This window comes from Silurus aristotelis (assembly GCF_946808225.1).
Source record: "Silurus aristotelis genome assembly, chromosome: 8".
Classification (NCBI taxonomy): Eukaryota; Metazoa; Chordata; class Actinopteri; order Siluriformes; family Siluridae; genus Silurus; species Silurus aristotelis.
In genome coordinates this window covers 21,450,413-21,476,419 of record NC_139581.1, presented here as the reverse complement: position 1 = coordinate 21,476,419, position 26,007 = coordinate 21,450,413, and the positions used below count along the sequence as shown (strand labels likewise).

Below are 26,007 nucleotides of genomic sequence, written 5' to 3'. Positions count from 1 at the left end.
GCACTGCTAAGTGAAAATACACACGTGAACGTCACTGTTAATTGGTAAAAGTAACAAGCTACAGTGGGTTTAAAATCCAGGGGCACCAACACAAAGCATCTCAGACATCTCATCTCAAAAATCTGTTTTGTCCCCCCCGCGGTTTATAGTCCGATCAATATCCTACTCTTTACTCAGTAAAAACCTTTAATAAAAACTCTAATAAAATAGGAAATTCTTTTCCTTTCTATGCTGCAATATTTCAGATGAAATCTAATACTTGTGCCGTAGGAAGAACGTCCCTTACAAACGATAGCCCAAAGAGTTGTAATTATATACCAGGAGAAATGTAGCGAATTCTGTATTTCCTTTATTAAAAAATATAAATATATATACATCAAGTCTATTTCAGCTATTAAAAAGGGGCTGCATTTCTGGAAACGACACTAAATCCGAGAGCTAAAACAGGTAGACACTTAATATCTGTTTTTGTTTTTTTTCCAGGTTTATTTTGGAATGTTTTGAGCTCAGCAAAACTGCTGCGTTCCCCATTCAAATGGGGTCATTTATAAAAACTATTTTTAAAATCCATTTAACATTTATATGAATCATTTCTCATCACCATTAACTCTTCTCAGAATATGTAAATATATCAAACGTTATTTGTTTTTTGTTTTTTTATAAGAGGGTAAAGATGCTTTTAGCAAAATAAACACCACTTTCACGTAAATCGTGTCCTGTTACCCGATTTCGCAGCAGGACACTAAAGATTCATCGGTTATATGAATGGAGTTGGTCTTCGTTAATACCCGATGCAGAATGTGAACTCGGGTGGAGAATATGTCACAACCTTTTATACCATCAAACTCTGGGTGAGATTGCTTATGCAATTCATTGAACAATTGCTTCTTTGACTGCAAACACTGAATCTTCAGAAACATGCATACGCCCATGTGCCCTCAGTGCCATATTTAGACGCCGTTCGAACAGTAAATGGGGAAACAAGCATTAAACAAAATGTTTGACAAACTTGTTGAACTTGTATACTCATAGTAGCTACAGCAGACTGCCTGAAAACTGCGGTGTGGTACTTCCGTCAAAATTAGCATGTCATCCAAAGTAAGTAGAAAAAGTAGCATCACCCACCAACTGATGACCCCCAAACCCAAAAGAAAACAAACAAAAAATTAATTCTCCTTATAATCTTTCACAGCTACTCTGTAGCCTGCAGAGCAGCGGTGTCGTGCCAAACCATGCTCCCACAACTGCTTAAAAAAGAAGGAGGGGGGAGAAAAAACAAAAAACAAAAATTAAATTAAAAACAAAGAGAACAAGGGTCATGATGTTTCACCAAATAACAATTCAACCGAGCTTTGCAAAAATTTCCATTTCGCAAAAGTAGTTGATAGACATTTGGTATGGACAAAACTGATCATTTAATAAAACACTGTGTTGGAGTGGTGAACTGCTACATTATTGGTTACAGAACCATAAAAAAAACCCAATTACTTTGGTATTTAAAAAAATGTGTAAAGTTCACAGCATAATTCATAAGGGGAGAAAGGCAGTCACAAATTTCGGTGAATATTTCTGTACTGAAAAGTGAATAGGCAAATCGGAGGAAACAGTGTTCAATGGAAAGCGTACACTCAAAAGAAAAAAGGAACAAATAAATAAAATCAAGCATCTCATATAAGGGTGTGTGTGTGTGTGTGTGTGTGTGTGTGTGTGTGTGTGTGTGTGAGACTAACTCTGTTGTGAAATCCTAGTTTGAAAGAATTAGAGAAAGTCACGATTAAAACACTTGACCCTGTAATTATGAGTCCCTTAAGTCCCTTTGTTAAATAAAGGCCTCTTATTAACCTTTTGATTACTTTTTAACTCTACTCAGCATTCCTCTAAATAATTATCATTTATGTTAAAAGAAGAGGAAAGCCGTCTTTATCTGAACAGTATTGTCCATGTTCTTCTCATTCAAATGTTCAACAACAAAAAAAAATAATAAAAATCATAAGGCCAACAGGGTTCGTAACTCGAACCCTTAATTATCTGTATCTGACCCCGTTCAGTGCATCTTCTCCATAACTGGAACACATAGTAAGACGCGTTTCAGCCTGAACTCTACTGCAGCTCAGTCTGCTCCCACAGTCTGCTTCTCACAGTTACACAATACAGACAACACCAAAGACCACTGAGAGTACTTCTTCCTGCACACACTACAGGTTTTAAACACACGACTCCTTTAAGAGGTTTTTTTTTTTTTTTTTTCCTTTTGTTTTTTTTGGGTTTTTTTTCTTTCTTTTTTTTTTTTTTTTTAAAGGGTAAATAAATTATCAAGAAAAAAAATGCTGAATGTTTCATCATTGGAACGTAAATGGATGGTTTTTTTTTTTTTTTTGCATTGCTTTACATGTAGATAGCTGTGTGGCAGTTCTTGGCTTTGAAACACTTAAAACAGATAAAAAAAAAGAAAAGAAAAGAAAAATGAATGAACAAAGAGTGGGAAATGAGTACTATGTGTAGTAAGTGGATTGGCAGATGCAATCTTATGATGGTCATTTTGCAGTATTACGAATGTGTCTGTTAAGTGGGAGAGAGAGGAAAAAATAAACAAAAAAACCCCAAACAAAACATACATATATTTTAAATACTCTTCAGTTGTAGCGTTTCAGTGATATCTCCCCTAAAAAGTGAGCAGCTTTTTGTTCTCTATGCACCATTTAAAAATAGGAGAAAAGGAAAATATCACCTAGAAAAATTTTTTTTTTCATAATAACCACATACAGAAAAACAAAACATTTTCAGATTAGTCACGAACTAGCCATGGAGCTTGGCTGAACGCAGACTCCAGTCATCGGAGACTCATCTCTATCAATGCCTTGTCTCATTCCCAAATGTCCCTCTGTTATGAAGTGCCCGGGTCCTGTGTTGGAGGGAACAGAGTACGGTGGATGTCCAGCGATGCCAGTTTCTTGGCGGGGATTCGAGAAGGCACCCAAACCCATGCTCCCGATTCGGCTGAAGTCCAGGGCTGTGGTGGGCCCCTGGCGAAACTGGTACAGGTGGCCATGGTTTCCTGTGGAAGAGGAAGAGGTGGAGGAAGAGGAGGCAGAGGAAGACAGCGATGTCATGGACAGATGGCCATGCCCAACCTCCATGGAGTCCTGTGTGGAGGCGCTGTTGGTGGGCGAGTTGTAGAGCCGTGACCGAGGGAATGCTGTTATGACCTGTCCGTGATGATGGTGGTGGTGGTGATGATGGTGATGAGGGTGTAATGCTTTAGGATGCTGGGGAGGCACATGAAAGGTGGTCTCCTGCACTGGATGCGTCTCTACAGCTCTGACAGCTTCCGGGCCAACACTATCAGTCCATACTACAGGAGGATGGTGAGGCTGTCTTTTCTGGAAGAAAACCAAATACAAGAAGGAAAATAAATAAAGCAAACAAGAAGCATCAAACAGATAAGCTTGAAAGAAAAAAAAAAAAAAAAAAAAAAAGGCTGAATCTACCAAGAACACCATAGTGTATTTATTTATTTATTTATTTATTTATTTATTTATTTATTTGCGATAATGTTTAGTCGTTATGTAGTGACAAACAATTGAACAAAAACATCAAGACAACAGCATAATAAAAGTAGTCTGACCACTACCCAAGGAAAAAACTGAGGTTTTGATGCGCTTACAGAAAATTGTCAGCAATGAGGTGGTGTGATGCAAGCCAATGTAAATCCGTTACTGTTACTATCATCAAGCTGCTTCCCCCCAACCCACCATTGTTGTTTCCCCACATGCTCGTATGTGAACTGTGTTTTGTGTGTTCAGCATTTTTAAGAGCCTTCTAAAAACTGCACTGACCTGAGGGCGAAGGTTGTCACAGTCTATGCTTGGCATCACTGTGCCAACGTGCCCTCCACTGTGTCGATGATGGTGAGTGGGATCAGATCTCGCTCTGCCACTGGTGCTCGTTCCAGACGATCCTCCTGAAATCACGGAAAATGTGGGGGGTTAATTATTTGTTTCATTTTTCATTCCATAAATCTTTCATGTAACTATTTAAATATTAAACTGTTTGTTATCGTTTAAGGGAATTTTTTTTTTTATCCTGGAACCATATGTACATATTTTTCCGTACTGCATCGTTAGGGTGCATGTGTGATTAAATTGGAGAAGGACATTTTAGACAATAATACTTTATATTTAAAAATAATAATAAAAAATAAAAAAACCTTTTGATGACTTTTAGAAGCCTTATAAAGTTTAGTGATGGTGGACTGTTGGTTAAGTCCATGTCTGTCTCTGTGACATTTGTAACACAAAACCTGAAGGAGCATTGGTTCAGCTGAATGAAACCACTACAGCTTTAATGTGACAGTCTCTGACCTTTATCTCAGCCTAGGATTTTGTTTTATTGCTGTTGTAAATATTGGTTAAGTAATGTTGTGAATATTTATATTTCAGAGTTTCTGCAAGATTTCACCAGTCAAATTAAAAACTTATAAAAAAAAAAAATTAAGACTATTAAGAATGAAATGTAAGACCTATATCACGACATCAAAAACATACTCAAACACGTTGTTAGCAACTGGCCTTACCCAAACCCTATTTTTTTTCTCCTCAAGCCAAGTATGAACACATGCTGAACACATGCTAAACACACGCTAAACATGCACTTCCCCATAACTGAGAAATAAAATCTATAGTATGATCCAATAGAGATTCCCACCATTAGCAGAAAGTTGATTGGTCCTATTTGTAGTGATAATACAGAGAATTACATTTGGACTAGTGAAAGAAAGTCAGAAAAGAGAGAAGTAAGAAAGAAAGAAACCCAAACGCCATGTAAACAAACATACCAAAAAAAAAAAAAAAAAACCATGAGCATTTCAATGAACATTAAAGGACATCAGAAAATTAAAGACCTGTTAAAAATGATTTAAGACCTAGAGTTTGAGACTGTTTATAGCTATAAATTGTGGTTTTTAAATTTTACACTTTTTAAACCTGCAGAAATCTTGTATTATTAATTCGCACAAAAGTATGTGTATAGGAATAGAGAACTGAGATACATGATCAATGAGCAGGTTTTATAAACCACTGCTAAATTTTAAAATTTATATTTCCTTACTGAAATAAATTAAGACACAAATCTCATTCAGAAAATATGATTCCTGGCAGCTTGCTCAATGACCATGTCCTTTATTTTCATATGTCCACAGAGTACACAAGGTTATCATTTTTATTATAAGTTATGTTAATGTGGGAATGCCATTTATTCTTTTCTATGAAGATGCATTCTGATGTCTCTCATTTACAGATTGAGACGAAACCTCTTAATAGCACTCATTGAGTCATTTGTTTTGTACAAGTAGGAATATAATCAGGTAACATTGAACACTATTTGCAGAGCACCTGAGCTGGAGGATGTACTAGAAGTGGTCCCTGAGGACTGCGAATGCTCAAGTGCAGGACTTGTGGAAACACTGCTGCTTGTGTTCGTTCCCTCATCAGCAGTCTTCTTAAAGAAGCTGTGCTGAAGCGCATAATAAGGCTGGATTCGAGTCTTGGGATCGTAGTCCAGCATTCTGAGCACAAGGTCCTTGAACTTCAAGTAGTCAGCCACTGCGTGGCCAGATTCGCCGGCTCTCCGCCCGCCAGGTCCACCGGCCTCCACACCCAAAATGGTATGGAGTTTACGAGAAGCGGGTGGTTTGTACTGTTGGCAGAGCAACAAACAACTTAGTAATGAACATATAAGCTCACTGATGTCCATAAAAAAAGCCTTCCGGTTATAAACACACCCTTTTTCCATCTTTGGTCTTCTTAATACTCCACGTCCCATCTGACAACTTCTCAAAAAATTTTCTGGCTTTTGGTGCTAGGTCCATTATGTGACTGGGTGGGATTCCAAGGACTTCAACTATTTTGTTCATTTGGTCCACCTGTGTTTAAAGAAAAAGAAGAAAAAGAAAAAAAAAACATTGCACTTTTTCCTCTGCACACAAACACTAACAATTACACAGTATACAGGTAGTACGATACAATACCGTACAAAGGTAAATAGTATTCAGTAGCAATTGGGCACAAAAAGAATTAGACCGGATATATCGTACAGTCGTTATAATAAAACTGTACAATAATCTGATCAATGTGCCATATGTTGTGTGCCAATGTGCTATGTTTATTTCCATCAAATCATAGTTTTTCTGACACACAATCCATAAGGGAGCCAATAGGTTTGGAATGTTTTTTTTTTAATGCACTGTGGCCAGAGTGTTGTAAACTTTAACCATCACCTGTTCTGAACCGTATGCTGTGTTTATTTATTTATTTTAAATAAAACATTGCATCTCTCCAGACAAAACACATTAATAGATCAATTATAACTGCATTTTTCTGATGTTTCTCACCTCATTGGCGCCACTAAACAGAGGCTCTCCTGTATGCATCTCCACCAGTATACACCCCAATGACCACATGTCTATTGTCAAATCATATGGCATTCCTAACAGCACCTCAGGGGAGCGATAGAATCGACTCTGGATGTACTGGTATATCTGGAAAATTATGGAGTTACACATATATAATTAACGGGAAAAAAAAACACCACACACACACACACACACACACACCAAAAAGATTAGGAAAATATAACTGTACCCTCTGTCCCAGTTGGCAGGAGCTTCCAAAGTCCACGATTTTAATAGCGCTTCTCTTGGGGTTACATAGTAGGATGTTCTCTGGCTTGAGGTCACAGTGGATGATGCTGAGTTCAGGAGTGGCGAGAAACAGCAGTGCAGTGCACAGCTGCTGAGCAAATTTCCGTGTCAGGTTTAAGGAAACTCCTCTGAAGTTTGTGTTTCGTAACAAGTCATACAGGTTGTATGACAACATTTCAAACACTAAGCAAAGGTGATTCCGAAACATGAAGTGGCGCTTCAGATGAACTAAATGTAAAAGGGGGAAACAAAGTAGTTAAAAATTCATTAAAGTAAAAAGTATAATTTTAACAAAAACAAACGCACATCTTGTTCAATCCTACACTGAAAAATTGCACTATTAATATGCCACGTATAAAGATTATTAAAATGCAGTCTGAATTTTTATTACCTATGTAATATTTCATTTCAGTGTCATGTTTGTTCATGAGCTCCAGCAGCCGCACTTCAATCTGAGCTTGATTCAGAAAAGCCTTCTTGTTTTTGATGATTTTGATTGCTACCCATTCCTGCTCAGCACGGTCGTAAGCCTTAACAACCTGCAAAAAAGCCAATTAAAAAAAAAACTAATCAGTACATGTTTACGTTTCTTCAGTGACTCTTAGAAAAATTTTGCATTAAATATTACAAAATAACAAAAATGACATTAAAATATTATGTGGTGTCAGGCATGTACGCTATTCGTCAAATTTTGCTCAACACTGTATGGTGCAGCATGAAGATTACACAAGACCACAAAGAATGGATTGGAAATTTCTGTCCTGCACAAAGCCCTGACCTTAAGCCTACTGAATATCACTGGGATAAACTACAAAACCTTGATCCCCTGACATCAGGACCTAACCTTACAAATGCTTGTGTGTCTTAATGATCAAATCCTCATAGCCACACTCTCTTCAGAAAATTTGGAACAATATCTTGAATAAGATGTTCAACAAGCACATTTGGGTGTAAATGGTCAGGCGTCCACATACTTTTGGCCCTATAGCATACGTGAAAAATGTTCACTGCAATTCAGGGGAAAAAAAACCCAACCCTCATTTTTAAATTGTAATTGTAATCTTACAGCAAATCAGTTAATAAAAGTTAAATAAAATCAACAACAACAAAAAAGAAAAACAGGGCAGAGAGCACTTATGATTTGTACAGTGAAATATAATATAATGTGCTATTGAACCGAACTGTTTCTGTCTTGACAAACACGCAAGTGAATAATATTTTGCCATCTGCGAGCGACACGGCAGTGTTAGCGAACGTACCTGCCCAAATGAACCCTTTCCTATTAAAGAGTCGATTTCATAACGGTCCATCCACTTCTCTCCATTTTTGACGATGTAATCAAAGTTGTCGTCGTCATAGCCATCATTGAAGACTTTCTTCTCTTTCTTATGGCTGGAGTCCTCACAATGACCCTGTTGATGCCGTCGTTTCTTTTTTGCATAATAGACCTAAACAGGAAAATAAGGATCCACGGCAATTTCATTTTATGTTTGTCTCAATCAGTCAGTCCTGTGTTCATAGTATGATGCATATTAATATGGGGGAAAAAAGTCAAGAACCTATAGGAAAAAATCTACATATATGTATTGTTGTATTTACTCTTTATATTACACTGAGGGTTCACCTTACAATTCACACATTCTCGGATACTGTATCAGGTTTTAAGCCTTTTTCAGACAACTCGTATTATTTGCTGTGCCATGTACAAATTGGTGGCATTGTCAAATCCCCCAAGAACATACACAATACAACTAAGGTGCTGTTATCACTTGGATGGGAACTGTTAAAAAAAAAGTATTTTCTGCACACTTGTCTCACTCTTAAAGCTCTCCAAACTCTTTGGAGACACGCCCTGACCAAAAACCTTGTGTTACAAAGTGCTGATCCCAGAGACTCCACCCATTAATAACCAAAACATCTCCTTACAATGCTAAGTTTTTCTTTATAAGAGACTTAATTTTTTTACAAAAATGTAACAATGCAAGTCACTGTGAATTAGCTGTTAGTACAAAACAGTCACAGGGTGTCAGAGTAAAAATTATAGAAAATTAACCAGCATCTGACTAAAACCACACCTGCCGACAAGCTACTCCATAATGATTGATTGCTTTAGCTATTTCAATGATGTTAAGACTATTGACTTTTACATTGGCTGCTCAAATTCTTATTACATTCACTCTAAAGTGAACTAAAATTGAATTCATGTATTAGCAGTATAGTTCTGGGTTTGGGTAAAGACAGAAACAGGACATCAATAAATAATTACATAATTTTGACAAATGTTTCTTCGAGTCTCTCTCTCGTGCGTGCTCTTATACATTATTAAACATTAGGCAGTTTTTGGCAGCAGTTCTTACCTCATTAATGTGTTTGTAGGTTTTAATTAAGTCAACAGAGAGCTTCCTCAAAGGAGCTGCGGTTGGCTCACGAAAACACTGGGGCATGTGCCTCTGTATGAAAACACACACAGACCTTCCGGTTGAGGAAATACAGCAGTTTACACTATGTTTTCCTTGGATAAAAAAAAAGCAAAACTTGTGGTCTGCAGGCAAAGAACATATGTGCATTATAGGGTTGTTATGGTGTCACGGTCTCATGTGAGATCTCAGAGTACGGGACGGTGCATTAGCATTAGCCAGGTAGCTGGTAACCGGCGATCAAGAGTGCTCGGGTGAACTGTCGATTTTTAGGTAATACTGCGGTAATGCGCAATAAAAATTTATATATTTTTTAATTAAAATGAGAATATCTGGCTTTAAATTTTTTTTTACTTACTTTGTAATAATTTGCAACATTTGTAACATGTTAGATTGACACTTTGTTGTACTGACATCTATTTAATTGTTACGCATATTCTTTTCTTTCAAAATATATTGGTGTATAAATGTGCACCTCCATAACCGAGGCCGATGATATTTTCGCATCTCGATGCATAGCCAACGATACGAAATAAAGACACATTACGATGCAGTGCGATCCGATTTCAAACTGATTAAACACATTGCAATTTAATAAAATACTATAATAATACTATAAAAATTAATTATATTTATCCTAAACTGTAACACGAGTGAATTACATATGCTTTGTACATGTGCACTCAGTAGTACCTGAATGGCAGTGAGCGCATGTGTCTGGTCACTGTATGGTAGTACAGTGCCAGACTGCTCTGCACTCTGCTGGTGACAGTCAGTGTGCTGCGGGTGTGAATGAGGCATCGGAGCAGCCATGTGAAACCCAGCAGCATTGAAAGAAAAAGAGCGTGCAAGCCGGCCAGACCAGGGTTGGCATGCTGAGGTCTCTCCCCCTAGGAAAAAAAAAAAAAAAAAAAAAAAGAAATAGTTTAAATATGCTTTAATGCTTATTAGAACAATTAAAAAGACTGTGTGTTTTTGGTTTTTTTGGTTTTTAAGAAAAAAAAACACTTATTTTAAACAGCCATCACAGATTACAAAAAATTTCACAAAGACAGCTCATTATATGCTTATGACTTATTTGAAAAAAAAATCGTTATATTAAATTTTTTATACAAAAGTGTGCAGGAGTAAAATTAAAGTAGAACAATCTCAATTTAAAACATATATTGAATACAGAGTTTACTACCTTGAGTGCACAATAAACTAAACACTAAATGAAAGAACATTTAACTCAGGGCTGAAAACAGCACAGGGACATCATCATCATCATAATAATAATAATAATAATAATAATATAAAAAAAAATAATAAAAGATACTGATTCCACTCTGACAAATTCACCTTCCAAAAAGAGTAAATTCAAATAATTATTAGGAGAATACTCGTTTATGAGCATCCCTCAGCAGGCAGCACAATGCACCACAGCCACACTGAACCACACCACTATTCAGAATCCCAGCAACAGCACCCAATTAGCATAGCCTATCACCACCAAGATACAGTGTGATTTGGCAAGCCCATCAATGTTCAAGCCAATCACAGCAGAGTATGCAAATAGACTACTTTTGTTGCCAGGGCAGAGCTTCTGCCATTTGCCAATAAGAAAACATGAAATAAACAAGAAATTAAATTGAACTTTGGTACACTTTAAGGTAACATTCAGCACATGGGAGGCGGAGAGCAAACTAAAAATCTCAGGGAGCGAAAGAGCGATTTATTTGAGCGAAACCGAGACTGGGCGAGGAGTTCACCCAAACTAGTAACAGAAGGTGCAATCCTAGCACTATCGCACCAGCTTTCCGAATCATGCCTAGCACTGGGAGGAATATGTTCTAAAAAGGGAAAGCGAGCTTGAATTTATTTTTTAGCGGATTGATTTACAGAGCTGACTCGTGCAAAAATAAAGAATGCAAGTGATACCGAACATTTTGAAGCATCAGGATTTACCATCATATGATGCTTTACCATCAACATGGACAAAGAGATTATTTTTTTTTATCCTTAACAATTGATCTTTTTTTGTTGTAGATAATAACCATAAAAAGTCAGTGTCAAACATCAGAAGCTCATAAAACAAACAAATACAAGAGTCATTTCTTTATTTGATTAGCAAGCCTACACAAGTTCACATACACACTCTTAACCTGTATTCAGTTTCGTTTTATCGAGCGACAGCTGTAATTTTCTTATGCGTCTCTCACATTCAGAATAAAAAAAGCAATAGAATTTTCACAGGAGGAGCGAGTTTCTAGAAAGCCGGTTCAATATATATGTATCTGAAGCTTTGCATCACATGGTCATATGATTATGCTCCAGTCACAACATGATGCCTAAATGAAGTTCCAGCAACAATCAAAAAACAGAATAAACAAAACTCTAAACAACAAACCAAAATTTTTCTGATTTCAGATAATAGATAGGGTCACTGATATGTACAAGATTACATACAACACGTAGCAGCCATCATTTTTTTAAATGCAAGAAGCCATCTGCATAGACAATAACATGCGTCTGGATTCAGAGTATAATTATCAGATGGTCTTACAATTTGGTTGAAAACAGTAGGTAATTCGGCATGTAAACTTTCTCAGAGGAGGACAGAGAAAAACTCTTTTTTTCCTTATTTATATTTATATATTGTGTTGTGTATATACTGTATACTATAGTATGTCTCTATTATTTTATATATTTGCATTTATTTTTTCTTTGCTGCTGTAAACAGAGAAATTTCCCCACTGTGGGACAAATAAAAGGTAAATCTTATCTTTATATTTTTTAAAACAATTATAAAAATATATATATATTTTTTTTACAATTTTGCCTGCTTGCTTAAATAATATAAAAAATATTATTTTGTAAAATATATACAGTACAGACCAAAAGTTTGGACACACCTTCTCATTCAAAGAGTTTTCTTTATTTTCATGACTATGAAAGTTGTAGAGTCACACTGAAGGCATCAAGGGCTATTTGACCAAGAAGGAGAGTGATGGGGTGCTGCGCCAGATGACCTGGCCTCCACAGTCACCGGACCTGAACCCAATCGAGATGGTTTAGGGGTGAGCTGGACCGCAGAGTGAAGGCAAAAGGGCCAACAAGTGCCAAGCATCTCTCGGGGAACTCCTTCAAGACTGTTGGAAGACCATTTCAGGTGACTACCTCTTGAAGCTCATCAAGAGAATGCCAAGAGTGTGCAAAGCAGTAATCAAAGCAAAAGGTGGCTACTTTGAAGAACCTACAATATGACATTTTTCAGTTGTTTCACACTTTTTTGTTATGTATATAATTCCATATATAATTCCACATGTGTTAATTCATAGTTTTGATGCCTTCAGTGTGAATCTACAATTTTCATAGTCATGAAAATAAAGAAAACTCTTTGAATGAGAAGGTGTGTCCAAACTTTTGGTCTGTACTGTATATATTATAATAAATCAAATTGATGTAATACACATTTTTTATTACAATGGCACACATTAAATTGATTTAAATTAAATAAATACAAAAATGAAATTCAAGATTAAAAATTTGTTGTACCCCATTGGGTTAATACAGGTGTGTGTGAGTGTTTTGTACATTTCATTTTCTAAACATATGATCTAAACTGTTCTACTTATTTCAGAATACTTTACACGTCTTCATCCCTTCCATCCTGTATTCATTCACTCCCTCGATATGTGAAATTGTCCGTTTTTTCTCTTTATAAGAGAAATTCTTGAAGCTGGACATAAAACTTTAAAGAATACATAGCACTAGCGTTAGCGGTCCCTGGTTAGCGGCTAACATTAGCGCTATGGATTCTTTAGCCGTTTCATGTATGCGCAAATCAAACAAATCCAGTATGGGGTGATTAGCCACAGTGACACTGCACAAACTCTAGTTTATACCCCTGGCATTGTTGTGTAAGTTTTAAGTTTAATAGTAACAATGATAATAACAATAGTAATAATAATTAAAATGCACTCCGAGTGGTGAGGCGGAGATGAAACAAACTTGCGGTCCGCCACTTAATACGTTCCTGAGGGAACTCAGATTTTAACTCGGATGTTCCACACGTAAGAATGATTGCAACCGAAACCAAAATTTAGGTACAAATACGTGTACCGTTACACCCCTTATAGATAAAAGGACAAAAAAGTGATGGGTGGGAATATTCAATTCAAATCAATTTAGATTTATTTGTATAACGCTTTTAACAATGAACATTGTCTCAGAGCAGATTTACACAAATAATGAAGTGATAAAAAATGGATATGTGGTGTAGTGTCCGGAAAAATAAATATAATATGTTTTAATTGTATATCTATTTATATGTTTGTAAAAAAAAGAACGAGTGTCTTTTCTGATTTCACTTAATAAAATTTTTTTTTTTAGCCATGTAGTGTATGATGACGCAAGTAGTTAAAAATGTCTGATTGGACCATTTTATATAAACGTGTCTAATGCTAGCTAATGACCAGGCTGCTAATGATGCTACATCGATGGCCATTTATTAACTATTAAGAGCAGAGTTTTTCACCAATAGTGTCATGACACCTATCAGTGACCAAGTTGACAATTCTATTCAGTCGACCTGTGAATAGGACTCGGATGCCCACTGCTACAACACGAGTGCTTGTGCAACATCCATAGTCTGGATGATAGAAATGGATATAATTTCAAGGTCAGAATCACACAAGTCTGTAGTTGCTACAGAGATCTGGACTTACGGTATTAAACCCCATGTACACAAGTGTAACTCAATCTAAATACGGCTCAAATAGTTTGAGTCTTCATTTGGTTCTTGATTCCAATGATACCTTGAACACATAAATCCCAAAATGAATTTCTAGTCACTGAATATGCTTTTTTTTTTTTTTTTTTTTAAGTAAAATGCCATGTAAATAAAGTAGCTTGTAAGACATTTTCTAAATAAGTAAATACACTACACATTCCTACAATCATTTAAATCAGCCAATCGTGCGGTACATGTGCACTGCGTAAAATCAGGCAGAAACGAGCCAGCAGCAGTCACCAGATTTGGGGGAAAGTGATCTCTGATTTTTCCACTGTGGCATGATTGTTGGTGCCAGACAGGCTGGTTTGAGGATTACTATAACTGCTGATCTCCTGGGATTTTCACACACAACAGTCTCAAGAGTTTACCCAGAATGATGCAACAAAGAAAAACATGCAGCGAGCGGCGCTTCTGTGGACGGAAACACCTTGTTGATGAGAGAGGTCAATGGAGAATAGCCAGACTTGTTTGAGCTGACAGAAAGAACACAGTAACTCAGATAAGCATCTCAGAATGCAAAACAAATAAAAAAAAAGCTGTGGGGGGCACAGTCTAGAAAGTATGGAAATAAACAGCCTGGTCAAATGAATTAACTGGTGACTGGAGCATGAATCCATAGACCCAACATAACTTGCCAACTGTCCCCACTGCTGGAGGTTGTGTAGTAGTGTAGGGAAAGTCCTTGTTCTTGGCCATGTCCTATCTGAGAATAGTTGTGGACCATATGCATCCCTTTGCAACCCATTTTACCGACAAATTACCCATCTTCTAATGGCAACATCCAGCATGATAACGCATCATGCCGCTAAGCAAAAGTGACAATAACTGGTTCTTAAACAGGACAATATGTTCAACATTCTTCATTTGCTTTCCAAGTCACAATAAGACACCTTTGGGGACATGGTAGAGCAGATTTGAAAAATCTGCACGGATTCTATGATGCAATCAGGTCAACATGGACCAAAAACTCCAGGATCTTGTGGAATCCAAGCAATGAAGAACTGAGGCTGGTCTGACAGCAAAAGGAGGATACTGCAGTATTATTATAGCATTCCTTATTGTTCTTTTATCAGGAATATTAATAGGAATGATTTGTTCCTAAGTGCTCATTAAAATGCTCTTCTGAATGTACAGGAAGGGTTTATGATTTGAGAGCCAATCATGACAAATCACACCAACTTCATGCAATTTCTAAGGAAAACAGGCCTCTGGTGTGAAATGTAAACCTGGATTGTTTGAGCTTTGATCTGCTATACAGTGGTTGCCACATTTGTCAGCTGTACTCACACAAGATATTCAAGCAAGTATACAAACAATATCACATGCGTGCACGTATAAATAGGGAAAGTGCAGAATATTTGCATCTTTACACTAACTGTTCATCAGGTAGACATACAGGCACCACAGCTCTGGGTGGTAGTGAGGCAAATGATATGCAGAAATAATCAGAGATAAGAGGCTAAGGGTTATCCATTTTCTCATACATTCTACTCTTGAACATATTGCAAAAAAAAGTGAAACAAGACGCATGAGAAGCCAGCACAATTCTGCATTGCTATTCTATGATGATTCAGCTAATGTACATTTTATTTCTATAATGCTGTATAGCACTATTATACAATATATGGCTTTAGAAAAGTAGATAAATGAATCCTGGAATGAACACAGGACATAAATGATTACAGAAACAGTTTTTTGGTACAGTTCAACTGAATAAAGCAGGGGTAAGACTTGTGTATAAACTGTGTATAAAATGTCTGGGAAAATGTACAAGTTGGTATCAAAAAGATCGAGACTAATGATGCTAACAGGTGCTAATCAGACCAGGTGCGTTACCACGTCTGTGATTTAATCGTGGACAGCAAGTTAGAACATTGGGCAAACGTGAAATTCTGCACGAAACGATTCGCTCGAGATGTTTTGAGTGGCACGCACGCTTCAATAGTGGGAAGAACCTCACTGGAAGAGGACGAGAGGTCAGGGGCATGTTGAAGGTTTTCTACACCCAAAAATGTCTAAACCATTCAGCAACTTGTGCATGATGATCGTCAGAAAATCCACATGATCTCACCTCCGCACCCACCCTACTCGCCGGATTTGGCTGCTGCGTACTTCGCCCTCTTTCCGAAGATGACGATCCAGCTCAAAAGTTTTAACATAATTCAGAGCCAGGCTTGAAACTTTTTGATACCACCTCGTTCATTTCTTAGCACATCTGCAAGCATTCACGCTAGCAAAACTTGAGACATAATTGTAAAATTCCAAGCAAAATTAAAGCATCAGTGCAAATGACTAAACACGGAATTATAATAGTGAAATATGGCAAAATTTAAAAAAACTGAACATTAATTTAAAAACATAACATAGGCACCACCCTAATAGTTAGGCAACTATCCTATAATTTATTTAGGTTTCTCAACATTTTAATTTATAATGCTTTCTGTGCAGTGAGCACAAAGACACAAGACCTCTGAAGGTATGCTGTGGTATCTGGGATCAAGATCCTTCAAGTCCTGAAAGTTGTGTGGTGAGGCCTCCATGGATCAGGACTTATTTATCTGACACATTCCCCAAATGCTTGATCAGTTTGAGATCTTGGGTAGTTAGACCTCGAACTTTGTCATGAGCCACGACTATCAAACTATTTTTTTTTTTACATTTTTTGGCAGTGTGACAGGGCACATTATCCTGATAAAACAGAGGCTACTGACATTAGGGAACACGTGTCAAAGTAACGTTCACATGAATGCCAGGAGCCTAGGAGAACCTTGTCCAGAACATCACACTGCCTGCTGCCTTCTTCTCAAAAGTGCTTCTGGGTGGCATCTCTTTTCCAGAAGAACAATGTGCAAATACCTAAATAAGCATATGATGCAAGAGAAAACATGAGGCCACTCCTCCATAGCTTCATGGTCCAGTTCCCATACTCAAGTACCAATTGTGGGTGCTTTTGGCAACAAACTTGGTCAGCATGTGTACAATGACCAGTCTGTGCTACTGTAGCACAGAGATTACTAGAGACTGGACTAGCCTTTACCCCCTAAATAATCAATGGGCCTTGATAATACCTGCTTCCAACAAACCAACTTCCAGAACTGACCTCAAGCCTACCTAATATTTTCTACCTATTTATTAAAAATATTTTGGTCCTCCAGATTACACTGATGGTTCCACTCTATTTCCTTCTTGCAATCACACTTTTATCTACTGGTGTTTAAAAATGAGGTAGGCATTAAAACACGTGACCTGATGCAATATTTGCACTGTATACTCCGTCTCTTTTTGTTCTTTGGACTTAAATAGTTCTTTACGAATTCGAGAGTGCCGATGCAGCCAAAAATCCTGTCCCCCTAAAATCCCAAATCGAGGACTGAAAGAATTGTGTGTTCTGCAAAGAGAATGGGAGCTATTATGTTGGCGTGATTGTGTCGAATATGCCTTCGGTTTATAGCGCTCCCTGCATGACAGCCCTGAGTGGTTGTCAATCACTGTGTCATGCTCAGAACATTTTTTGGGACTACGCGACACAGTGGACGTGGAAAGTTACAGTTTAGAAGCTGGTGGCAATAAAAAGGAAAATGCACAACTTTATAAACAAAGAATAAGTTGACCTCTAAGATTCATTTAGATTTCGAAACAATTGTTGGCATTCATTGGTTAATGGGGAAAGCAGACCCCTTTTTGCCCTATATAAACAAGGTCACAACATTGGCAAAAGCTCAATTTTGTTTCCTCAGGCTGCAGCTCTGACGTTGCCCTTACACACAGTGTCTACAAGGTAAAGCAGCCACAGCGTTGTTGAATTGAGTGTATCAAAAGCACTTTGTGCGAACAGTACACCCCCGTTCTGTCCACATTTGTGCACAAGTATAAAGCTGCCTTTTCTTGTGTGTAGAGAACATTTTAGCTTTGGCTGCTGTACAGGATAAACTACTATGAGTTTTGCTAAGAGCAAATATTTTAGAACATATGTTCTGAAACAATATTTAGAGTCTTGGTTTTCTCTATTATGACCACTGTATTCATTAAAAATCTAAAACTAATATAAAACTAATAATTTTAATTCCAGACAAGGTTCCCAGAGTTTTAGACAAAAACAAAAAAACACCCAAAACTAACCATTTTTTTGTTCCCTTCTTTTCTATACAAGAATCCTTCACTTTAACCTTAACCCACCTTAACAAAATAGTGTGTCGAGAGGTCGACTGAGTAATGGGTTTTGCTGATTAATGGGCACCGATAGATGATTGCTGGTACTATTGACAAAATTCCATACCAATAGTTTTACCGGCTTCCGGTGCGCTGTCATTATGAGAGCACCCTTTAGAGGCCAATCACTGTTGTTTCTAAACGCTAGACCGTACATTATAGACTATCATTTATTACTTATTTATTAATTATATAGTTATATATATTAATTTATATTTTATTTAGCACATGTTCGCAATATAGTTCAGTAATATTTCACATGAAGTGTTAGTTTTTAAAATGGATACTAGATAAAAAATTTTAAAAAAAATCGGTAGGCTACGTACGATCCAACCTAGCTATCGGTCAACCTCTAATTTTGTCTCATCTGACCATAGAAAAGTCCTTGGACCAACTTAATGTACTTAAACTTTGGTTGTAAAAGTCTTGTCACATTTTTCTGAACAGTTTGTTAGCATGTCTGATTGTTATTTTGCTCCTACAAACAGTTGAAGTTTGAGACAAAGATTTCTCCATAGATTACAGTCCTATTTTTTGGGGTCACCAAATGTGCGTTCTTTAAATCTACAGAGTCCTCGTTCTGGCTGAGATTCACCTTAGCTCCAGTTGTTTATCTTGACTCCTAATTGTTGCTCTAATCGAGGATGATGCTTGAGAGTTTCTGAAACACTTGGGTGAACTTAAACTACGAAAAGGAACAATCCATAAATCATGCTCTTACAGTAAAAATGAAAGTTCCATCCAACAATGGATCTTCCTCAGGAACTGAAGAATGCAGTGACCTATTTGTAATTAGTTGTTAGTAAGGGTCCTACGATAGTTAAATGTGCAGCAACCTTACATTGTCATAATAGTAAATAAAACGCCTGAACGAATTATCCAGGTCTACACACCTGAATGCTGCAATTCATCCACTTGCCATGTTTCCCTTTTTCACTCACTATTTTACAGGCGCTCCTCTGTAACTTTTTTCCATCTAAATGCGCCACGATGAGTCCCCTCGATTCTTTTGAGAAAATTACAGACCAAATTACGAATTTCTTTCACCAAGCATTGCGACGAACGTATAACTCTGATCCTGTCCATACACACAAGTCTATGATTTTCTTTGTAGTTGTCTCCTTGCGTGACTCTCCCCCAAATATTCAACACATCCAGACATGCTTCCTGTACATTTTGTGATTGTTTTGATGCTTTCTGTGAATTATTTCTTTTTTTTTTTACTCCAATACCAATCCGACTGCTAAAACACAATACTGTGAACGGAGATTGATCACATGATCTGGTGCTTAAAAATGGAAGAGTTCATAAACAACAACAATAAAATCCCCAAAAACTCCCGCTGTTCCCTTCTTAAAACAACCCCATCCAAATGAGGCCTTTTATTTAAATTTTTTACCAAAATCATCCACACTATAAGTAATTCTGCTCCATACTAATTATGTCCTCAATGCTTGACGAAAGTGGATTATTGATAACTATTCTCGAAGTATTTCTGTACAGTTTCCCAGTGTTAAAGAGAGGAGCAACTAAATGCGGCAATGGAGATTAAAACCCGAAGGATGTTGTGTTTATGTAGAATATGCTATGAAAATAAAATGTCATTTGAAAGTTGCTTTCAAAATAAACAGTACATCCATCACTACTGGGAACTGATCCGAGCCAACAAACACACTCTGTGAGAAGGGCATCTGAGGAGAGTGAAAGAGACTTGCTGTCGGGGTCGTCACTGATTTCTGCCCTCTGTTTATTCACGTGTTTCTGATGACTAATCACTGTGGAGGTGAGCAGGCAGTCTGGATGCTTTTGGTATGGTGCAGCCCAATTGAAATGACTGCCACATTTCGAAGGCACTAGGTCTATAAGTGGAACTAACCTCAAGCACTAAATATGGGAAGGAGATGCAGATCTACTGTACTCGTCAATCAATTTACGTCTGATTTGTCTTGTATTGATTCATTAAAAAAAAAAGGATCTATGCTCGAAATTACTAAAAATATCACACCAACACACTTTTACATTTCATATTTCTCCATGTTGATTACTAGTACAGTAGTAGTTTTACTGGTAGCAACAGGCTAGCTGATCTGCACAAGCTAGCTACAGCATATATACATAATCCCCTAGTTGCTCATTAACCTTTCCATTCAAAAAATATTTTGAAAGAAAAAGCTTGTGTCGATGATGTTGGTATCGTTATAAATTATGACAATGTCTCTAGAAGGCACAGAGTCCATCAAATGGCTCAAAGGCTTGAAATATGTAGAATAGAAATACCGCAGATTTTTTATATTTACGAAGAAAAATACAAGTATCTCAAAAAGTGAGTACACTAATCACATTTCAGCAACGAATTTATTAAAATGTTCTCAAGGGACAATACTATAGAAAATTGAAATTTGATATATTTTAAAGTAGTAAATGTGCAGCTTGTATAGCAGTACAGATTTACTGTCCTCTAAAAATAACTACAGCCAAAAACAAAAGTGACTGCAATTTAAGTGAACATGTCAAATCTGTGTCCAAAGTGACAATATTGTGTGTGAGCACCACTGTTATCCAGCACCGTCTTAATCCTCCTGAAAATAAAATTCACCAGAGCTGCACAGGTTGTTGCTGGGCTCCTCTTTCACTCCTCCATAATAACTGGCACTTCTTCACCTTGCTCCTGAGGATGCCCTGGAAGTGCTCAATAGGGTTCAGATCTGGAGACATACTTGGCCACTCCATCACCTTCACCGTCCTCAGCAAGGAAGTTGTCATCTTGAAAGTGTGTTCGCGGTCGTTATTATGTTAGAAAACTGCCGTTCGGCCCAGATTCTAAATGGAGGGCATCATGTTCTGCTTCAGAATGTCACAGTACATGCTCTAATCCATATTCCCCTCAATGAACTGCAACTCCCCAGTACCAGCAGCACTCATGCAGCCCCAGACCATAAAGTTACCACCACCATGCTTGACTGCTCCTTACCAGGGCGTCACCACACATGCTGGACACCATCAGAGCCAAACAAGTTTATCTTAGTCTCATCAAACCACAAGACATGGTGTTCCAGTAATCCATGCTCTTGGAAAGATCATCTTGTGAGCCAGCTTCAGAAGAGGCTTCCTTCTCGGATGATGGACATGCAAACCGACTTGTTGCGTTATGCTGCGTATGGTCTGAGCACTGACAAGCAGACCTTCCACTTCTGCACCGTCTAAAGCAATGCTGCATCTTTTTTGAAGCAGCTTCTGTACCTGACGCACAGCACAAGGACTCGACTTCTTTGATGGACCATTGTGAGGTCTGGAACCCGTCTCGGAAAACCTCTGTATGACCTGGTTACTGTACTGTAACTCAGTTTAAATTCAGGTGCCATTTTGAACATCTAGCGGTCAGTATGAAAAAGTTTTACTCAAGGCACCAAATTTTAAAAGAGACACAAATGTATTGTATTTTGACAATAATGGCTGTATGTTGAGTTATTTTCAGAGGTCATTAAATTTGCACATGCACAAGCTGCACACTGACTACTCTAAAGAATCTCCTAGTTTCATCTCTATAGTATTGTCCCTTGACTAAAATGTTAGCTGAAATGTGAGGGGTGTACTCACTATAGTAAAATACTGTATACCTCACTCCTATTGGTAGTAACTCTCCTGGTTTGCTTCTTGCGTTAATGTTAAACCTCCCTCAACTTTATTAAAATCATAATCTAGTTTCTGGTGCCAAAGGTTGCTAGCCTAGGTGCTAGACGCTTTACAGATAAGTTGCTAAAAAGCAAACGTATTAAGCAGGTTAAATCTATGCTCTAGTAAAACAGAGGTTAAAACTGATCGGCTTTATGTATTTAGACCTTTTTTGTTATTACACAACGAAGCAGCTGAATGTATTTTGTATAACAGTGCGGCTTGGATGGTAATTCTTGGTTTAGCAAATTATAATAATCATAATAATAAATAAAAAAAATCGTTCTAATACGTTTCTGTTTATAAAGTACTGCTCATACACAAACATTTGTTCGATTTAACATGGAAAACGTTTTTTCAAGAAGTCACGGCTGGAAGCACTTCTAATAGTTGCACGCTTTTGCGAAGTTTAGCAGCATAGGAAAGTCAGAGGGGTTTACGCTTTCGCGTTTGGCGATGAAAACTACAAGCTGCATTATTGCTTTTTAGAGATTTCGAGAGAAACAGAGGAGGGAGAGGGACTGTTCATCGCATGCAATGGATTCTTCAACATTCAATTCAACTACAAACTATTCAAATGTGCAGCTTTTCGCACATCATTCATTTAAACGCTAAAACTGTTGCCGAATTGCTGCGGTATGCATGTAGGATTGGCATTAGGAATTTAAGTAAAAGAAGAACACACTTCAGACCACGCTCATGCACAACAAAATTCTCCACTGGAGATTTTATTTGATTCGCTTCTTTTTTGCGTGAAGCTGGGGAATTCGAAACTTTTTTCCCCCCTTCTTCTTGTCTGCTTCACACCGCTTGTCTTTCTCCATAGAAGAAGAAGAAAAACGCAAGACCCTGCAAAACTTAACAGATTTGGAAACCGTTCATAAGTGATCTTTCTTTACTCCAGTACCAATCCGACTACTGAAATAATGAAGTCCCCAAGCAAATCCCTCCTCCAGTAAAATCTTTTTATAGATGTCCACGTGCAAATTTAGCGTCACTGAGAAAATGAATCGTAAAAAAAACGCATCACCCATGTCCATTTATTAAAACAACCCCATCCAAACAGGGCTTTTGTTACCAAAATCATCCACACCAAGTGTCATCCTGCTCCACACTAAATATTTCCACAATGCTTGATCAAAGTGAAATATTGATAACCATTCTCCAAGTATTTCTATACAGATTCACAGGGCTTAAGAGAAGAGCAACTCCAACTAAACTTGTTAAACAATTTTAAACACAGATAAACATGCGATCCTTTGGTTTTAATGCAGAATTTGCTGTGAAGATGAAAACGAGAAAATTCCTATCATGAAAATTGCTTTCACACCATTTGCTCCCACAAACCTTCTGCCGAGGACTTTGGTCTTTCTCCATAAGTGTTTGAGATGAAGCAAACCCTACTATGTGCTTTGATGCAAAGCGGACCCTCAAAACTCACAACAAAACCAGGAACCTCGATCAAACGCGTTTTTACACAATAAGAAATTTCTCACTCGATTTTTCTCTCTTCTGCGTTTCGCACAAAAAATAAATAATAATCGAGCGGCCTGAATTGTGCGTTTGCTTTTCTTTAAATATACTGTTGTGTTCTTCGTCGGCTTGGTAGCTGGTCAATCAAACTGTACTGTGGTTGCTCTCGCGAAGCCGTCCTTGAGGCCCTTTTTTTCATGGATGATTCAGTATCAGGTAACACATCGCATCATCTCATGCGTTTCCCTGGCAAGCACAAAGTCAGACTGCTGGACTGGATGATCTCATGCAGGACAATCAGATTAATGCAGTGAACTCTGTGGCATGCAGTCTATTCATTCTGCTTTTATTTCCCAAAAACAATGACAGCAATGGAGCTGATAGGAGCTTAGAAACAGTTCAACTCCAATAATAAAAGAGGTGACACTGTGCAGTATTTCTCAGTAGGACTCTTTCATTGCTAATTGAAATTGAAGGTCTGATCTGGCATCCCTGAATCAAATCCTAGGTTGACACCTTGTTATAAGCAGGACTATAGGCCCTAGTATATAATGTGTAACCCAAATGTGAGTATGAATCAACTAGTTAGCCACCAAAAGAGCTCGTTTTATTTGACAACACTGGACTGTCTGGGCAGTGTGAGGTGATGCTAAAAGTCATACTGAACTAGCCAGCAAACCCTAGCTTAATGATTTACATCGGACATTGGTGTCTAAGCGAACACATTGTAAACCTGGTGAAACCTTTTCAATACATGCAGCTAGACAGAACTGTAGGCCCAGGACTGTATAGCAATACAGGGTATTAAGAGGCGCTTAAGTGGCTAACCTACAAACCTACCCCTCTACACACACACACACACAGTTTAACAGTTAGACCTTTCCACCTACCTTTAGTAATGTGATCTTCATTTAAAGGCCCAGATCCGGAAAGGTAAAGCCAATGATCCAGCTTCTGTAACGTTGGTTACTACGCGTTCAATGACTGAGGCACTCTAATACACACTCATTCAGGCATGCGCATATATATATATATATATATACACACACACACACGGAGCAACTAGCAAAGCTAACTGACAGGCGTCAAGCTGCAAACCCGTCCTAATGTCCTGTTTGTTAAACCAGCCATAGCAGATCAAACACACACATACACACACGGTTGTACGACGGTGCACTAAGCGCTAGCCAGCTGTCGTCAACTAGCGTTGACTTGACCGAAGATGGCTAGCATAGAATGCTAGCCGCTCTGGTTTCCGCTGCTAGCTTTTCCGTTCAAAAGTGAGACCGTTTCCTCTGGTTTACGGCGCCGAACTGATTCTAAGCGTCTGGAGGGAAGGAGCAGTTGCGTTGTTCGCAGCGGTACGGCCTGCTCTGCAGTGTACACACTTACTATCCGTGCTCCCCCTTTTTTTCTTGCTCCAGAATGCACTTTTTCGCTGTAAAATTTCCACAAAATGGCGCGCGCTCCAAACCTGCGCAGCGCAGCGGACCGGCCCGATAGACCCCCCAGACACGGCTAGCCCAAGGAGAGCTCCGTGAGCTGCCGCCTAATCAAAACGCGAACATGTCCGAACGCCGGCTCTGAAAACGTCCTGCTCTACAACGCCCTGAAGAATTTTTCCTCCGCGCCGAGCTGTCACTCCGGATCAGGCGACGACGGCGGCGGCGTTATTATTCCGGCGGGAAGCAAAAACATTTGAAAGGTTCTTAAAAAAAAAAAAAAAAAAAAAAAAAAAAAAAAAAAAAAACCCTGCCGACAAAATGGCGACGGCCTGGGAGGTTACTATGGAAACTGTCGATCAAACTCCAAACTCCCGGATGTACCAATGACGACCGAAGACAACGTAAGCCTGTGTCATAATCTGTCAATCACCAGCATGGCGCCTGAACCTGACAGCACTCTCTCTCTCTCTCTTTAATTTCTTTGCTTAGCTGTGAAAGTACACACTTATTATTTAAGTAAAACTTATATAAAAACGTTTTGACTTAATATTCTGTCCAATTTTGGATAAAATGTAAAAATTATTTGTAAAAAAAAACCCCAAAAGATAAAAATCTAAAACAATAACAAATGTTGTTTTGGTGACAGAAGCTTCCAGTACACAGAGACAACAACACATAGATAATACAAAATAAAGATATGTGAATAAAATATTATGCAAATAATAAGGCATTCGTGAACGCGATCCGGAAACGGGGCCATCTGCTCTAGGCCGAAGCTTAAAATGTACTTGGGCAAAGTGGAAAATGGTTCTGTGGTCAGAAAAATAAAAATTTTATTTTTCTTTTGGAAACTATTGACACCCCGTCCTCCAGACTAAAGAGTAGAGGGACCATCCGGCTTGTTATCAGCGCTCAGCTCAAAAAGCCGTATCTCTGATGGTATGGGGATGCATTAGTGTCTGTAGAATGAGCAGCTTGCACATTTGGAAATAAATATCGGATTTAGAGCAACAAATGCTTCTATCCAGATAATGTCTTTTTCAGGGAAGGCCTGAAATATTTTACCAAGACATTGCTAACGACATACTTCATCTATTACAATAACATAGACTTCATAGTAGAAGAGTCCTGGTGCTGAACTGGCCTGCCTGCAGTCTAGGCCTTTCATCATTTAAAAACATTTGGTGCATATTGAAACGAAAATTACAAAAAAGGACACCCAGAACTGTTGAGCAGCTAGAAACAGGTATCAGACACATAGGACAACATTCCTCTCCCAAAGCTTTCCTCAGTTTCCATATGTATATGGACAGAAGA

At 38.0% G+C, this 26,007-nt stretch overlaps 1 protein-coding gene across 1 annotated transcript; it reads right to left on the bottom strand.

Annotated features, from left to right (window-relative positions):
• Positions 1 to 331: 331 nt before the first annotated feature.
• On the bottom strand, positions 332 to 24,992 carry dyrk1ab (dual-specificity tyrosine-(Y)-phosphorylation regulated kinase 1A, b). The gene is made up of 11 exons (XM_083549488.1): positions 24,136 to 24,992; positions 9,808 to 10,004; positions 9,055 to 9,147; positions 7,957 to 8,145; positions 7,089 to 7,236; positions 6,639 to 6,925; positions 6,389 to 6,535; positions 5,780 to 5,920; positions 5,391 to 5,694; positions 3,837 to 3,961; positions 332 to 3,380 (listed from the first exon to the last, which is right to left on the bottom strand). The coding sequence occupies exons 2-11, from the start codon at positions 9,925 to 9,927 to the stop codon at positions 2,790 to 2,792; spliced, it is 2,145 nt and encodes a 714-aa protein (XP_083405614.1). The 5' UTR covers positions 9,928 to 10,004; positions 24,136 to 24,992; the 3' UTR covers positions 332 to 2,789.
• Between the last annotated feature and the right edge of the window lie 1,015 nt (positions 24,993 to 26,007).